Genomic DNA, 13,144 nt, shown 5'->3' with positions numbered 1-13,144 from the left:
AATCAATTTATAAGTTTATGATGTTCCAATTCTTAGTAACATATCTAATTAGGGAACTTAATAGTTTATTAAATTGATACTTTTTTGTGACTTTTAAATTGATATATTTAATTTCATTCATTTGAATATTATTTTCATTCAATCATTTGATTGAAATAATATATTAATTAAGATAATTTTCATTTAATAATGATAATTAATAGGTTTGCTTATGTGAAATAACTATAATTTTACGTAAAAATTTAGATCATATGTTGTTATAGAGAACTAATTTAATAAAGAATGTATTTCATAACTATGAATGTTACTATTATAAGTGAAAAATTGTTATAGAAAATTTAAAAAAATATAAAAAATGGTTATTCTAGAAACTTGATTGTTATAACAAAATATTGTTATAGTGGATGACTATTATAAAGATGACTGATTATATATATAATTATAAAATTCGATTTAAAATAGGAAATAAATAAATAACAGTTCCTTATTTCCCATATATCATTGTCCTATCACTGCAAAACCATCTGCCTTTGTCAAGAATCGTTCATCAGTCGATATGAACAACCGAAGGCTAGTTTTACAATGTTACTTTAAATATCTAATATTAAATTCAAACTATGATTAGGTTTGTAGTCTGTTGTTTTAATAGATTAGATTAAGGTATAACATCATAACAAAATTACATGCAAAAAACAATTTAAAAAAAGGTAATTATTATTAGATATTATTACACCTATGATGGAGATAATGAAAATATTTTATATTAAAAACAGATTTATAAAAATAAATTAATAAATGATTAATAGTTGAGTGGTAAATGTTTTTATATGAAATTGTTGATATTATGTTTGATTCTTGAATAATATTTTTAGTTGTTTTATTCGAGGATAAATAAAAGTATGAAAAGATAAAAATACTCTTATAATAATATTAATTACCTTTTAAAGTAAGAAATTTTAGTAATTTTACAATTAAATTAGTGCGAATTAACTCATGACACTAACTTGATTAAACACTTTATATATAGGGTTTTTATAAAATTATTATAAAAAATAAAAATAATCAAAATATTATAACTTTTTTATTTACCAAAATATTATAAAATTTTTTTATTTACCAAAATATACCAAAAAAAAACAAAAACCTTCAAAAAAAAAAAAACCTGTGGTGGCACCAAAGGTGCCAAAGAGATTGGCGGCACCAATGGTGCCAAAGGACTAAAATATAACTATCTGTAGTTTCAAGGACCTGACATGTAAATTTACCATTTTGAATTTTGAAAGTGAATTGCTCTCATTGTGGGTGTGGGCGCACTAAAATTGAAATGTGGCTAATTGCCTTCTAAGCCCTCCTTATTTTAATTAAGTAATAAACTTTAATTAGTTAAGTGATAATTAAGATACTTAGAATTCTAATTAAGTAATAACTCTATTTTAATTTAATAAACTATTCTCACCAAATTACCAAAATAGAGTTTATTAAATTAAAATAGAGTTATTACTTAATTAGAATTCTAAGTATCTTAATTATCACTTAACTAATATTAGATTTAATTAAAAAATTAATAGAAATACCGGGCATGCTTTATTGAAAACCGAAGTAATAATAAACCGATCACCCATAAATGTAACCCAAATAGAAAAATTAATTATAATTATAAACTATTCTCATCAAATTTAGTAAATTTTTAAATAAACTATTCTCATCAAATTACCAAAATAATACATAAAATGCGAATTAGTTTATACTTTTTAAATAGCTTTACTTTAGGTAAAATATATTTACTTTAATAATAAAATAAAGGGCTTTTATGAGTAAAAATCATAGATTAAGAGCTTATTTAACTACAAAAATAGTTTGAGGGCTTGTTTATTAAATAAAAAAAGTGAGTTAAAGGGGAATAAAAAGAAAATAATAAATAAGGAGGGCTTAGAAGGGAATTAGCCACATTTTAATTTTAGTGCGCCCCACAGCGGCAGCAATTCACTTTTAAAATTTAAAATGATAAATTTGCATATCAAGTCCTTGAAACTACAGATAGTTACATTTTAGTCCTTTGGCACCATTGGTGCCGCCAATATTCTCTTTGGCACCTTTGGTGCCGCCACAGGTTTTTTTTTTGCAGGTTTTTTTTGGTATATTTTGGTAAATAAAAAAATTATAATATTTTGATAAATAAAAAAAGTTATAATATTTTGGTTATTTTTATTTTTATAATAATTTAGTAAAAAATCCTTATATATAATATAGATATTGTACGCAAAAATTGTAAATATAAACTTTAACTATTTTTAAACCCATTTGATGATTCATAATAAAACCACTTGATGTATTTTCTATAAAAAGAAATATATAAAATGACACTTCTCGTCTACAAAATTTTTTATTCCTTTTAATATTATATTAATTTTAAACATTTCAAGTTAAAATTTGATTACATTTAAAATGATGGGAATTATTTTAAAATATAATGATGGGAATTATTGTAAAATATAAAGTAAAATAATTTACTTTCAAAAAATTGTATCATAATTTAAATTTTATATTTATCAAATCATATTTTCCATTTAACATTAATTTCAAATTTAATCTTTAAATAACTCTCACTCTTACTTTTTTTAAAATAAAAATCTAAAAATAACGACTTTTAGATATGTGTGATTTTTCTAGATTTTACTAAAAAAGTTTTAGATTAGTTATCATTGTATTATATTTATTTATAGGGTTGAGAATTTTAGGATAAGATTGGGTTCACGTGGCATGAATTTTAATTTACTAAAATGCAATAAGAAATTTTGAAGAAATTAAATCTATGAACCTGTACAAAGAAGTTGATGCATTAATTTGACAAAGAAAAGAACACAACAAATTTCACTATAGATAAATTTGACCCATATTTCATAGTCTTTCTCATCAATTTTCCTTTAATTCTTTTTAATGAGTCAGAATTAACTAACGACTTGCTTTTAATTTGCATATCATAAATTCAACCAATAGAAGAGTTAATTATTTACTCTCTTTTAATACAGTAGCATTTACACTTACACTTTTACTGATTTATTTTATGTTTTTTAATCATTATTTGCTTTTAATGGTTTTGTTTACAATTTTATTATATTTGTTTTATATACAAAATATGTATCATTTAATAAAAATATCATGAAGACAGTTGTATTAAAAGTTAGATCGTATTTTATCTTATTTATTCAAAAAATAAGTAAATTAGTCATTGTACATTAGTTAGAGAGTAAATTAGTTCTTTTTGTTAAAAAATTATCCATTTATGTTGTTAAAATTGGTGTGATTGAGGAATAATTAAACAAGTAATATGTGATGTTTACGTGTCCTCATGATGACGTATAATGACAAATTTTAATGTAGAAATAGATAAAATTTTAACGATTAATTTACTATTTGATTTAATATATAAAGACTAATTTATTCTTTTTAATAAAAACAAAATACAATTTAATTTTTAGTACTGAAACCTCTATAATAATTTTACCTATATAATTTCAATCTTCTAATGGCATTCGCTTTTCAATATTTTAAAAATTAAATCGTAATACTAGAATCTAACTTATATATATAATATATCGCAACATAAATCACCATATTAATATGAAATAAACTGATTTATGTATCACACAAGTACTTCAGTTTAACCTTATATATTTTAAAAAATTAAAAGATTTATTAAAATTTTATCCACCAATAATTAACAACTTAATACTTTGAAAATAAAAGGCTACTCATTAGTTGTTATACATCTATAACATGTTAAAGGGGATAATTATCATAAGAGAGGGTTGTTAGTGAGTGTGCTTACTGTAATATTATTTAATTAACTTCTCATCAATAAAAAATCTAATTTTTCTTTAATTTATTTAAAACAATTAATTTAAATAGTATCACTTTTTTAAATAAATATATTTTGTATGCGAAATATTCATTGAAGCTTTAAACGGCACAGTTATCGGCTTCCCTTATTTTCGCTCCATTTTGATTTTCTTTCTTCTCCGTCATTGTATCACATATCAGATCTCTTTTCTCTGAAACTACCTTCCTCTCAGGACTCTTTGCTGCGCTCCTACTATATCCGGACTAACCATCGGAAACGTTAGTATTTGCGCGGACAGAGGTCTAAGTTCTTCATTCTTCTCTCTTCCTCTCTTGCTTTTGCTTGAAATGATAGTTTCTTGTAATTGGATTTGCAACAATCAAGAATTACCTTCTTTTTTTTGAAGGAATGATATATAAAAAATAGCCAGTCTTATATTCCTCCATATTTTCTTTAATGTTATTCTCTTTTTTTCTTTATATTTCCGTTGTAATTCGATCTTTCCCTCCTCACTTTCTTTTCTTTTTCTTTTTCAGTTGATCGGATTGCTAAAAGTTCACTCAAGCCTTGGTAATCTTCCTTCTAATGCCTTTCAACTTTCATTTGAATCCGTTTCGGGATTTAGTGATTCCTTGGCTTAGTTCTTTTCAGTTTTAGTTATCTATTGGCTACAACTTTTTTCATGCTGGGAATTTGTAGCATTTATGTGTTCTTTGGTGTTTGAGAAAATGTATTTCATGGAAAGAAATCGTACGATTGGGATATGAAGCGGTTTGGCTAAGAATTCTTGAATTTTGTTTTGAAGTTGAAATCGTATATGCTTCAGCATAACTACTACAAAGTACAAACCCTCCTTTAAGCCACTGCCAATGTCTTCCGACCATCGACCTGCGAAAGTTAATAGGAAAAGAGTCATACACTTACAATGCGTTTTTCTCTTTGTATTTTGACTTAGAAACGTGCAGTAGATTATAGACATGAATGCTTCTTCAAGTCAAAGGAATTATAGTTGGAAGAGGTCTGCCACCCAAAAATAAAGAAAATGAAATGTATCAAATAAAATAAAAAGAACAATCCTTGTACCATGCCTGTCCTTGATAATATCTATTTTGGGTTGTCAAGAATGGGGCGAGGTTATTCCTATCTTATGCAAAGAAAGATGCTGTGCTGCAGGGCAGGAAACAGTTTCAAAAAGAAAAAGAAAAAAAAAATTGATGATGATCTGTTTGCAGATAGGCGATCTGGATTGAAGGTAAATTCTAGATATTACTTTTTTTCTGGAACTCTCCAAGTCTCATGTTCAACATGTTCCATGCTTTTCTATTGTCAATTCATCATATCCATTCCCTTAAAACTATGCAGATAAATTATAAACAGTGACACTGAAATCTCACATTTACTCGCCCAAAAAATTAAAAATAGATCATGTATGAAACATAACAGGCATTATGACGGCAGCAGCAGTATCCTATTTCAACATTTTGGTTTGATTCTGCTGCTGTTGTGTTCATCAACAAAGAAAGAAGAATTGCAATTCACATCCTGAGTCCAGATTTAATAGCTTTGTTATTTACATTACGAGTCTAGGTTTAATAGCTTTACTTTGCTTTTGATGCTCCCTCCCCTGATTTCTTAGAGCAATTGTTCTGACACGCTAATTTACTGATTCTGTTTGATATCAGTCGAAACTCTTCTGACATCTCCAGTCTTGTCAAATCCAGATTTTGCTTCTTCAACTGATATTGAGGTTATCATTCTCCATTTTCTTGTTCCATGAGATGGAAAAAAAATTCTTTCTTCTCATTTATGTTCCTAGATTTGTTGTTGCTTATTGAAAAAATAAGGTAGACCTCAATTAGCTCTATTGCATGGGTAATTCTTGTAATTTTGTAATGTTTCAATGAGCTGTTTCAGAAAGAGTATCAGGCTTAACCCTGCAAGTTTTTTTGGGAAATGCTTAACCTTGCATTTGAATGTTAATTAGTTTCAAATTAACTTAATTGTAACAAAGTGTTGAATTGAAGGTTAGTTTCATATTTCCATTTGTTTCTATTTGGCATCCGGGAAAGTGGAGGACAACCAAATACAGTATTTTATTTTTGGTTTCTAAAGAAATTAAAATACTTGCTCAAATTAGAGATAGTGAAGTAGTTAGGTACTGCTTTCTCCTCACTTAAACTTTATTTATATCTTTTCATAATGGGCTAGGATAGGTTAAATTGATCACATTTTCCTTGCATGCTTTTATTATTGTTTCTTTTGTTATCTCAAAAATTACGCTTTTGCTTCTGTTTTGCTTATTGATGAGAACATTAATTGCAATGTTAGCTTAATTTTTTTTTTATTTAATCTGTGTCAATTATAGATGAAAGAGAGGTCAAAATCTTCTTCTGTAAGCAATCTTCCACTCATCCTGAACATTGATGACTTTAAGGTAATGAATCAAACCACAAAATGATTCAATATATTATGAATTAAAAATTGTCAGAGCCTCTTTTGTTTTGCTCATTAAATTCTTTGGATAAGCTTATGATTGGAAGTCAATTGGCAGGGCGATTTTTCATTTGATGCATTATTTGGCAACTTGGTTAATGAGCTCCTACCGTCTTTCCAAGAAGATTCAGCAGATTCAGCAGATGGACATGGTATTGGTGGAACTGATGTGCTGCCAAATGGACATACCCGTACCTCTTCTGATGCAACAAAATTTGCACAAGGACTGTCTGCACCTCTATTTCCAGAAGTAGATGCTCTATTATTGCTGTTCAAGAACTCCTGTAAAGAGTTGGTCGATCTTCGCAAGCAGGTCTGTTCTGTAATATGGGTTTTGATGAAACCTGTAGGATTCATATTAATGTTTTAATGTTCGTGATATGGGTTGAAGATTGATGGAAAACTCTCCAATCTAAAGAAAGAGGTTTCTACTCAAGATGATAAGCATCGGAAGACACTAACTGAGGTTAGTCTGCAAAATTCCTTTGTACTCTTTCTTTTAAATAAATCAACAAGTAAAAATGTCAAAGAAAGAACTATTTCTTTCATGCCTAAAATTGTTTTAAAAAGTATTTATCTTTTGGATATTTAAAGCTCCTTTCTTTTCTGAAGAAAATTAAGAAAAAAAGATGAATTTCAACAACTCTATTTTTTTGTTAATTTTTCCCTCTGTGTGTATGAAGACCATAAGAGAAGAGAAGAAATAGTGAATATTAAGGTAAATGCTTGTTGTTTTTGTTTCAAAACACCCTGCTTCACATTTTTACCTTGACTTGAACTATAACAGCATGGCATTGAGTGAACAATCAGAAAAAATTGTTCAGATCTTTCAATTGCAAGTTCTTAGGTGAATGTGAACCTAATATGAGTTTGGATCTTATGGTTAGTTTTACTTATTTTTCTCCAGCTGGAAAAAGGTGTAGATGGCTTGTTCAACAGCTTTGCGCGATTGGATTCGCGTATTTCAAGTGTTGGGCAGACTGCTGCTAAAGTAGGAGACCATTTGCAGGTAAGTTTATTCACTATTCCAACTACTACTAGTTGGTTTTGTCATTTTTCTAGATTATATAACATTTCCTAAATGCATTTATTTATTTATTTGTTTTTTTTGGTTGTCAGAGTGCAGATGCTCAGCGTGAAACTGCTAGTCAAGCCATAGAGCTCATAAAGGTACTGTTGGTGTATTTTGTGTCCTATATATTGCTTAAACTGTTTTAATACCTTATCATTTTCTCACTTGCAGTACCTCATGGAGTTTAATAGAAACCCAGGCAGTTTGATGGAACTTTCACCTCTATTTTCTGATGACAGCCGTGTCGCTGAGGCTGCATCAATTGCACAGAAATTGCGTAAGTGACATTACTTTTGTAATGCTTTAGTTATTGTACAAAACACACAAGTTTTTTGACTACCAGATGTGTAATTAAAAGGAGTGATTTAAAGTGATATAATGAATTTGTTATTCTAAAGAACTGTTTCAATTTTTTAACTGGCAAATTGTAACATATTTTAGCATAGGGAACTTATTTCCGTATACTACTTTTGGAATATGCTTTTTTATGCCTTTTACTACTTCATGAACAACTTTTTATCTTCTATATTCTTTTGTTGATTTAGGATCATTCGCTGAGGAGGATATTTCAAAGGCTATGCCATCAGTTGTGGGAGGTGCAACTGCTAGCAGAGGATTGGAAGTTGCAGTTGCTAATCTTCAGGAGTACTGCAATGGTATGGTAACTGTTTTATCACACTCTTCTGGTATGAACCCTTTTGATCAATGAGAATGATAAAGGAGTGAATGAGTGACTTTTACTAGATTGTGTGTGGTATTTTGATGAAAAATTTTGTTATCTAAAAGAAAAAAGGTCGTTATACCTAGGTTGATTTTGAAGGAAAAGACTCCAGTAAATTGTCTTATTAATGGCTCCACCTACCTTGTCACGACAAGTTTATCAAGTCTCCCATTTGCTTTTATCTTTTTGCATAATCTCTGTAGAACTGGAGAACAGATTGTTAGCTCGGTTTGATGCTGCATCACAGAGAAGGGAATTGTCTACCATGTCTGAATGTGCTAAAATTTTATCTCAGGTATTATTTAATTGTATATTACTCTATAAAATTTTAACTAAGGTATTAATTTATGTAGAAAGGAGCCGAATTAGTTTGTATTTATTAGGAAATCACTCATAAGCTGTAATCTGGTAGATTAGGATTTATTATTTATTTTCCTAAGAAATATAGTAGCAGTCATTGATTCCTAGTTAGTTGCTTTCCTAGTTTATTAAGATTCCTAACTTTGTGGGATTGTCTATTATCTTTCCTACAATAATGGACTGGAATGCCAGCCAACCTAATATAAGTATTAGGCTGTATTTTCGTGATGAAATAAGAGATTCCTTCAACAAAATTAACAAGGTATCAGAGTTAGGCTCTAAACCCACTATCGAACAGCATACCAGCATGCTAGTACATCAAGGTACATTTACCTCTGCTCATATTGCAGCAACCAGAAAATTAAGACCATGGATAGTTGATTCTGGAGCTTTGGATCATATGACTGGAGACATCAATGTCTTCCACAAGTTCAATCCATATTCAAGCCCCTCTACAGTATGAATAGCAGATGGATCACTCTCAAAAGTGGCAGGAATTGGATCAATCAAATTGACAAAGGACCTTCTTCTCTCATCTGTCCTTTATGTTCCAGAATTAGGTTGCAATTTGATTTCTATTAGTAAACTCAGTTGTGACTTGAACTGTGTGGCTAAATGTGTTTCCGAGTTTGTTTCTAACTCTTTCTCTAATTTTTCTTTTGTTTCAAATGAGAATAAGTCATGTTATGGCACTTCCGCCTTGGTCACCCAAATTTTGCGGACCTTGAAAAATTGCTTCCTCATTTGTTCATCAATAAAAATTCAAAATTTTTCCATTGTGAAATATGTCAACTTGCAAAACACACACGTCATGTTTATCCTAGCATTCAATATAAGCCTTCACATCCATTCTCTATAATTCATAGTGACATTTGGGGACCCTCACAAATGAAAAATATTAATGGGGCTTGTTGGTTCATATCTTTCATAGACGATCATATACTAGAACCACTTGGGTATTCCTTATGAAAGAAAATTTTGAAACTGGGGAAATCTTCAAGTCTTTTTGTTCCATGATTCACATCCAGTTTAAAAGCATAATTCAGATTCTTAAGACTGATAATGGCAGGGAGTATTTTACATCAGTCTTGGGTTTCTATTTCATAAGACAAGGAATTATTCATGTGAGTTCTTGTGTTGACACCCCTCAGCAAAATAGGATAGCCAAGAGAAAAAATAGACACTTACTTGAGGTAGCTAGATCATTCATGTTTACTAATCATGTACCTAAACACTTCTTGGTTGAAGCCATCCTTACTGCCACCTATCTCATCAATAGAATGCCTAGTCAAGTGTTAAAATTTCAAAGACCTCATGAAGTACTCCTACAAGCCTTCCCTCATGCTAAATCTTTTTCTTCTGATCTTCCACTTAGAGTCTTTGGTTGTTCAACATTTGTTCACATACACCAACAACATTGAATCAAACTTGATCCCAGATCAGTAAAATGCATTTTCCTAGGATATTCTTCTAATAAAAAAGGGTACAAGTGTTACTCACATGTTACTTGAAAGATGTACAATTCCATGGATGTCACCTTTTGTGAACACCAATCCTATTTTTCCAAATCCGAAATTCAGGGGGAGAACTCGAGGAAATTTCAGCTTTGGGACATTCTTCAAGACACTCAATCCGTTTATATTTCACCCAAAAGTGTCAATCCGACACCATTACCCTCTTCTGAGTCCTCAAAATCTGAATCTCAATTCCATGATTCTACTCAACCTCAACTTGATGCAAATCATCAGGAACTTCGTCTCTATTCTAGGAGGAGACGACCTACTGAAAACCTAGAGAAAGACACTCAAATCAGAGATTGCCAAGAACTTGAACTGTAGCCTCTTGCTTCAGAATTTCACACTGGTATGGATTCTTCAACTCATGAGTCTCTTGTTCCTTTTTTTGATGATTTTGATTTGCCTATTGCTCAAAGAAAAGGTGTTCGAACATGTACAAACCATCCTATTGAGAAATATGTGGCATATGGGAAATTGCTGCCATCATATAAAACATATATTTCAGCTCTTTATAGTATACAGATACCAAATTCCATTCAAGAAGCTTTGAAAAATCCAACATGGAAGAAGGCTATCGAGGAAGAAATTAGGGCTCTAGATAGCAATGGAACCGGGATTCTTATAGAGTTACCTCAAGGGCAAAAGCCAATTGGCTGCAAGTGGATACTTACAATTAAGTATAAAGCAGATGGAAATATCGAGAGGTTTAAAGCCAGGCTGGTGGTAAAGGGATTTACTCAGTCATATGGAATCGATTATTAGGAAACCTTTGCACCTGTTGCCAAGTTAAACACGATTTGAGTACTGCTGTCACTAGCAGTAAATAAAGATTGGCCCTTGTATCAGCTAGACATCAAAAATGCCTTTTTGAACGGAGATCTTGAAGGAGACGTTTACACGGAAATGCCTTCAGGTTTAGAAAACTCCTCAAATAGCCATCAAGTGTGCAAACTGAAGAAGTCATTGTATGGGCTAAAACAATCATCTCGTGCTTGGTTTGACAAATTTTCCAAAACAGTAGTCTCAAACGGATACAATCAATGCCAGACAGATCATTCCTTATTTGTGAAATCCTCATTAAAAGGTAGAATTACTATTCTCATTGTCTACGTTGACGACATCATTCTAACTGGAGATGACTCAGAGGAAATTATCAAACTCAAAAGATTACTTGCTACTGAGTTTGAAATTAATGATCTTGGCACTCTCAAATATTTCCTAGTCGTGGAGGTTGCTTGATCTATGGCAGGGATTGTTATAGCCCAAAGAAAGTACATCTTAGATTAGCTAACTGAGACTGGCATGCTTGGGTGTAAACCTACAGAAACGCCTTTGGATCCAAAGCTAAAGTTAAGGGAAAATGAGGTGAGTGTACCAGTGGATAAAGGGCAGTATCAAAGACTAGTGGGCAAGTTGATCTATCTCTCACACACGAGGCCAGACATTGCATTCTCAGTAAGTGTTGTTAGCCAACACATGAATGATCCGCATGAGGAACTTTTAGAGGCTGTAAATTGGATTCTTAGATACCTGAAGATGACACCAGGCCATGGTTTACTCTTCAAAAAGAGTGAAATCCGTGAGATAGAGGTGTACACTGACGAAAGTTGGGCTGGAGAATTGACTGAAAGAAGATCCACAAGTGGTTACTACTCCTTTGTTTGGGGCAATCTTGTTACATGGAGAAGCAAAAAGCAGTCAGTGGTGTCAAGAAATAGTGCAGAGTCAGAATATTGTGCTCTTGCTTTGGGCATTTGCGAAGAATGTGGATTTAGAGATTACTAAGAGAATTGAAAGTTGATTTTAAGGACCAGATAAAAATATACAGTGACAGTCAATCCACCATAAGCATTGTTAAAAATCCAGTACACCACGACAGGACCAAGTATGTGGAAATTGACAGACATTTCATTTCAGAGAAGTTCAACAATGGAATAGTGCAACTGAGCTACATCCCTACTCAACTGCAGCTTGCTGACATTCTCACCAAAGCTCTTTCAAGAATCAGCTTCAATGAATTCAACTCCAAGTTGGGATTGTATAACATATACAACCCAGCTTGAGGGGGAGCGTAGAAAGGAGCTGAATTAGTTTGTATATATTAGGAAATTACTCATAAGCTGTAATCTGGTAGATTAGGATTTATTATTTAGTTTCCTAAGAAATATAGGATCAGTCATTGATTCCTAATTAGTTGCTTTCCTAGTTTATTAAGATTCATAACTTTGTGGGATTGTCTATTATCTTTCCTAGAATAATGGACTGGAATGCCAGCCATCCCTGTATTTCCTTGATGAAATAAGAGATTCCTTCACCAAAATTAACAATTTATTCTATTTCAATTTAAAGCAGGCTATTTAAATTTATGAGAGAGTTGTGTTAATTCTATAAAATTGTAACTAAGGTATTAATTTAATCTATTTCAGTTTAAAGCAGGCTATTTAAATTTATGAGAGAGTTGTGTTAATCTATTTGGTATGTCTGATTCCGCAATTGCAGTTCAACAGGGGCACTAGTGCCATGCAACATTATGTAGCAACCCGTCCAATGTTCATTGATGTGGAAGTGATGAATTCGGACAATAAATTGGTTCTAGGCGACCAAAGTTCTCAAGCCAGTCCTAACTATGTTGCTCGTGGACTTTCTAAGTTATACAAAGAAATTACAGGTCAAGAGCATAGTTATATTGATGTAAATTGAAGGGCTTGAGTTCACCAACAGACTTGTTGTATCTATGTTGTTTGTCCTGCAGATACTGTACGAAAAGAAGCTGCCACAATTATGGCAGTATTCCCTTCTCCTAATGATGTTATGTCAATTTTAGTTCAGGTGCCTTGAAGAATATGCCCTTTATGTTCCTATATATTGCATTTCCTCAATGCATATGCAGCATCATCATGTGTACCTTTTCCCCCCTCTAATTATGGGTTGCTTTTGTATGTCACATGCAGCGAGTTTTGGAGCAGAGAGTAACTTCTCTTTTGGACAAATTGTTAGAGAAGCCATCTATTGCTCATCCCCGTCCCGTGGGGGAAGGTGGAATTTTATTGGTCAGTAAACTTATAGAAGATGCATCCATTTTTCCTTATCTTAATTGTAAGTAGAAGTGACAATTGACTTTATATCATGTTCCACTTGAG

The 13,144-nt window shown here is 31.3% G+C and overlaps 1 protein-coding gene across 3 annotated transcripts in view; it reads left to right on the top strand.

The window, feature by feature from the left end:
* Positions 1-3,958: 3,958 nt before the first annotated feature.
* The window catches only part of LOC105798711 (exocyst complex component SEC10b), a 31,546-nt gene continuing 22,360 nt past the window's right edge, over positions 3,959-13,144 (top strand). For all 3 annotated transcript variants that reach the window (XR_008189085.1, XR_008189086.1, XM_012628886.2), the window contains exons 1-15: positions 3,959-4,141; positions 4,378-4,411; positions 5,015-5,093; positions 5,524-5,588; positions 6,207-6,275; positions 6,393-6,647; positions 6,726-6,800; positions 7,242-7,343; positions 7,454-7,504; positions 7,578-7,683; positions 7,952-8,062; positions 8,331-8,422; positions 12,504-12,672; positions 12,757-12,833; positions 12,956-13,054. Coding sequence is in view for 1 of the 3 variants with exons in the window: in XM_012628886.2 (XP_012484340.1) it covers positions 6,207-6,275; positions 6,393-6,647; positions 6,726-6,800; positions 7,242-7,343; positions 7,454-7,504; positions 7,578-7,683; positions 7,952-8,062; positions 8,331-8,422; positions 12,504-12,672; positions 12,757-12,833; positions 12,956-13,054 (1,206 nt within the window). In the remaining 2 variants the exon portion in view is untranslated. The remainder of the gene's footprint in view (positions 4,142-4,377; positions 4,412-5,014; positions 5,094-5,523; positions 5,589-6,206; positions 6,276-6,392; positions 6,648-6,725; positions 6,801-7,241; positions 7,344-7,453; positions 7,505-7,577; positions 7,684-7,951; positions 8,063-8,330; positions 8,423-12,503; positions 12,673-12,756; positions 12,834-12,955; positions 13,055-13,144) is intronic.

The sequence above is a fragment of the Gossypium raimondii genome, chromosome 9 (assembly GCF_025698545.1).
Source record: "Gossypium raimondii isolate GPD5lz chromosome 9, ASM2569854v1, whole genome shotgun sequence".
Taxonomy (NCBI): domain Eukaryota; kingdom Viridiplantae; phylum Streptophyta; class Magnoliopsida; order Malvales; family Malvaceae; genus Gossypium; species Gossypium raimondii.
Note: the sequence above shows the minus strand (reverse complement) of the source record. Positions and strands in the feature narration are given on the sequence as shown.